General features: G+C 65.2%; 1 protein-coding gene across 1 annotated transcript in view; it reads right to left on the bottom strand.

The window, feature by feature from the left end:
- The window catches only part of LOC121359325 (sodium/potassium-transporting ATPase subunit alpha-2), a 16202-nt gene extending 14103 nt beyond the window's left edge, over positions 1-2099 (bottom strand). Inside the window, exons 1-5 of the mRNA XM_041478212.1 lie at positions 2070-2099; positions 1740-1799; positions 1188-1206; positions 600-733; positions 383-517 (exon numbers count right to left, since the gene is read on the bottom strand). Coding sequence (XP_041334146.1) covers positions 383-517; positions 600-733; positions 1188-1206; positions 1740-1799; positions 2070-2099 — 378 coding nt within the window. The remainder of the gene's footprint in view (positions 1-382; positions 518-599; positions 734-1187; positions 1207-1739; positions 1800-2069) is intronic.
- Between the last annotated feature and the right edge of the window lie 1433 nt (positions 2100-3532).

Raw genomic sequence — 3532 nt, 5'->3', positions numbered from 1 at the left:
ATTCAAGGGGGATTGGGGGGTTCAGGGGGGATTGGGGTACAGGAGGATTCAGGGGGTTCAGGGGGGATTAGGGGGGATTGGGTGGGGTTGGATGTCCCCCCGTGCCCACATTGCAGCCATGGGAGGTTCAGGGGGGATTGGGGTACAGGAGGATTCAGGGGGTTCAGGGGGGATTAGGGGGGATTGGGTGGGGTTGGATGTCCCCCCGTGCCCACATTGCAGCCATGGGAGGAGGTGATCTTCATGTCCATGGGCACCCTGTCCCCAATGTCCCCAGTGTCCCCAATGTCCCCAACATCCCCAATGTCCCCAATGTCCCCAATGTCCCCAACATCCCCAAAGTCCCCAATGTCCCCAGTGGCCCCGTGCCCCCCGTGCCCACCTTGCAGCCATGGGAGGAGATGATCCTCATGTCGGCGGGCACCCTGTCGCCGCCCTTCACCTCCACCAGGTCGCCCACCACGACGTTCTCGGCGTTGATCTGGATCTTCTCGCCCTCGCGGATCACCAGCGCTTGCTGGGGGGGCACCGGGCACTCAGGGGGTGCCCACCCCCCCGAGACCCACCCCGGGACCCCCCGGCCGTGCCCCACTGCCCACCTGGGGCACCATGTTCTTGAAGGAGTCCATGATCTTGGAGCTCTTGGCCTCTTGGTAGTAGGAGAAGCAGCCGGTGACGATGACGACGGCGGCCAGGACCACCCCCAGGTACAGCTGGCACCGGGGGGGGGCACCTCAGCACCTGGGGGGGCACCGAGGAACCCCCCCGGGACCCCCAGGGCAGGGTGACAGGGAGGCGACACCCTCGGTGGTTTGACATCCCCCCCACACCCACAGCAGGCCCCTCGAGGGCTGGCACGGGGTGGGGAGGGGACAAGGAGCCACCTGTTTGTGCCACCCCCGGTGCCACTGTCCCCATGGCACCTGTCCCCACTCCCTTGATGTCACTGTCCCCATGATCCCAGAGACCCCACCAGTGTCCCCCGTGTCCCCACAGCGCTCCTGTCCCCCCTCACTGCCGTGCCCCTCATGCCACCACGATGCCCCCTCAAGGTCCCTGTCCCCACAACACCCATGCCACCCCCGTGTCCCACCATGATGCTCCTGGCCCCACAATGTCCCTGTCCCCCTTCACTGCCAGTGCCCCCATGTCCCCTGTGCCCCCAGTGTCCCCCATACCCCCCATACCCCTGGTGCCCCCCGGGACCTGGGGACAGCGGGGGGACATGGTGACACCAGGGACATGGGGACACAGGGACATGGGAACACCAGGGACACAGGGACACAGGGACACCAGGGGGACACGGGGACACCAGGGACACGGGGACACCGGGGGGACATGGTGACACCGGGGACATGGGGGCATCGGGGACACCAGGGGGACACGGGGACACTGGGGGGACACGGTGACACCAGGGACATGGGGACAAGGGGGCACCAGGGACACGGGGACACCAGGGACACCAGGGACATGGGGACACTGGGGGGACACGGTGACATTGGGGACACCAGGAACACAGGGACACCAGGGGCACCTTGGAGTGTGGGGGGACACAGTGACACCAGGGACTTGGGGACATGGGGACACAGGGACACAGGGACACGGGGACACGGGGACATGGGGACATGGGGACATAGGGACACGGGGACACGGGGACACAGGGACATGGGGACACAGGGACACAGGGGCACGGGGACACGGGGACATGGGGACACAGGGGGGACATGGGGACATCTCACCCGGGACAGGTCCACCTGGTACTTCCTGCCCAGCTCATCCAGGGACAGTTTGTGGTCATCCTGAGGGACAAATGCCACCCCTGTCACCGCGCCCCCCAGCCAGGGTGAGGGGCCAGCTGTCCCCCTGTCACCCGTGTCCAGCTGTCCCCAGAGTCCCACATCGCCCACGTCACCCGTGTGTCACCTCAGCTGGGTGACACGGGACAGCTGTCCCCATGACCCCAGTCACCCCAGCAGGGTGGCATGGCTCCATGTCCCCGTGTCACCCACGTCCCTCTGGATGGGATGACACAGCCAGCTGTCCCTGGAGTCCCATGTCACCCATGTCACCCACGTCACTGTGTTATCCATGTCACCCATGTCACCATGGTCCCAGTGTCACCCATGTCACCCATGCCCCCTGTGCTTCCCATGTCCCCCTGTACCTGTTGCTGTCCCCCGTGTCCCCCATGTCCCCTGTCCCTGTCCTCATCCCCTTGCTGTCACCTGCCCCCTATTGCTGTCCCCATGTCCCTTCACTGTCCTCATGTCCCTCCCGCTGTCCCCTCACTGTCCCTGTCCTTGTCCCCTGGCTGTCCCGGTGTCCTCATGTCCCTTCACTGTCTCCTGTCCCTGTCTCTGTCCCCTGTCCCCGGCTGTCCCCATGTCCCTGTTCCTGTCCCTCTGTCCCTGTGTTCCCTGTCCCCTGGCTGTCCCCGTGTCCCCTGACTGTCTCGTGTCCCCATGTCCCTGTCCCTGTCCCATGTCCCCTGGCTGTCTTGTGTCCCCATGTCCCCGTGTCCCTGTGTCCTCGTGTCCCCGTGTCCCCGTGTCCCTATGTCCCCATGTCCCCATGTCCCTGTGTCCCCGTGTCCCTATGTCCCCGTGTCCCCAAGTCCCTGGTGTCACTGTGTCCCCCCACACTCCAAGGTGCCCCTGGTGTCCCTGTGTTCCTGGTGTCCCCAATGTCACCGTGTCCCCCCAGTGTCCCCATGTCCCTGGTGTCCCTGGTGTCCCCGTGTCCCTGGTGTCTCTGTGTCCCTGGTGTCACCGTGTCCCTGGTGTCTCTGTGTCCCCAGTGTCACCGTGTCCCCGGTGTCACTGTGTCCCTGTTGTCACTGGCCCCCGCAGGTGACCCCGCGTCCCTGGTGGTGGCGCTGGCCCGGAGCCTGCCGGGGTTCTCGTGTCCCCGGGAGTGGCTGCAGCGGCTGCGGGAGGCGGAGAGCGGCACCGAGAGCAGGAACCGGTGAGGGGACGGGGGGACACGGGGGGGACATGCTGGGGGGGTGTGGGGAGGGGTGAGGTCATCGGGGTGGCGGTGTGGCCATTGAGGGGTCATTGTGGTCACCAGGGTCACATTGTGGCCATTGGGGGGTCACTGTGGTCATTGAGGGGTCACTGTGGTCACCAGGGTCACATTGTGGCCATTGAGGGGTCACTGTGGTCATTGAGGGGTCATTGTGGTCACCAGAGTGGCATTGGTGTCATGGGGGGGTCACTGTGGTCATTGAGGGGTCATTGTGGTCACCAGAGTGGCATTGGTGTCATGGGGGGGTCACTGTGGTCATTGAGGGGTCATTGTGGTCACCAGGGTCACATTGTGGCCATTGAGGGGTCACTGTGGTCACCAGAGTGGCACTGGGGTCATGGGGGGGTCACTGTTGTCATTGAGGGGTCACTGTGGTCATTGAGGGGTCACTGTGGGCATAGGGGGGTCCCCTGGGACACGGGAGTGTCACTGCAGCCAGGGGGTGTCACCATCAACACGGGGGTGTCACCGTCACTGCGGGGGTGTCACTGTCCCCTCAGGGGTG

Source organism: Pyrgilauda ruficollis, unplaced genomic scaffold (assembly GCF_017590135.1).
Source record: "Pyrgilauda ruficollis isolate IOZ18807 unplaced genomic scaffold, ASM1759013v1 scaffold431, whole genome shotgun sequence".
Taxonomy (NCBI): domain Eukaryota; kingdom Metazoa; phylum Chordata; class Aves; order Passeriformes; family Passeridae; genus Pyrgilauda; species Pyrgilauda ruficollis.
This window is presented reverse-complemented; position numbering and strand designations above follow the sequence as displayed.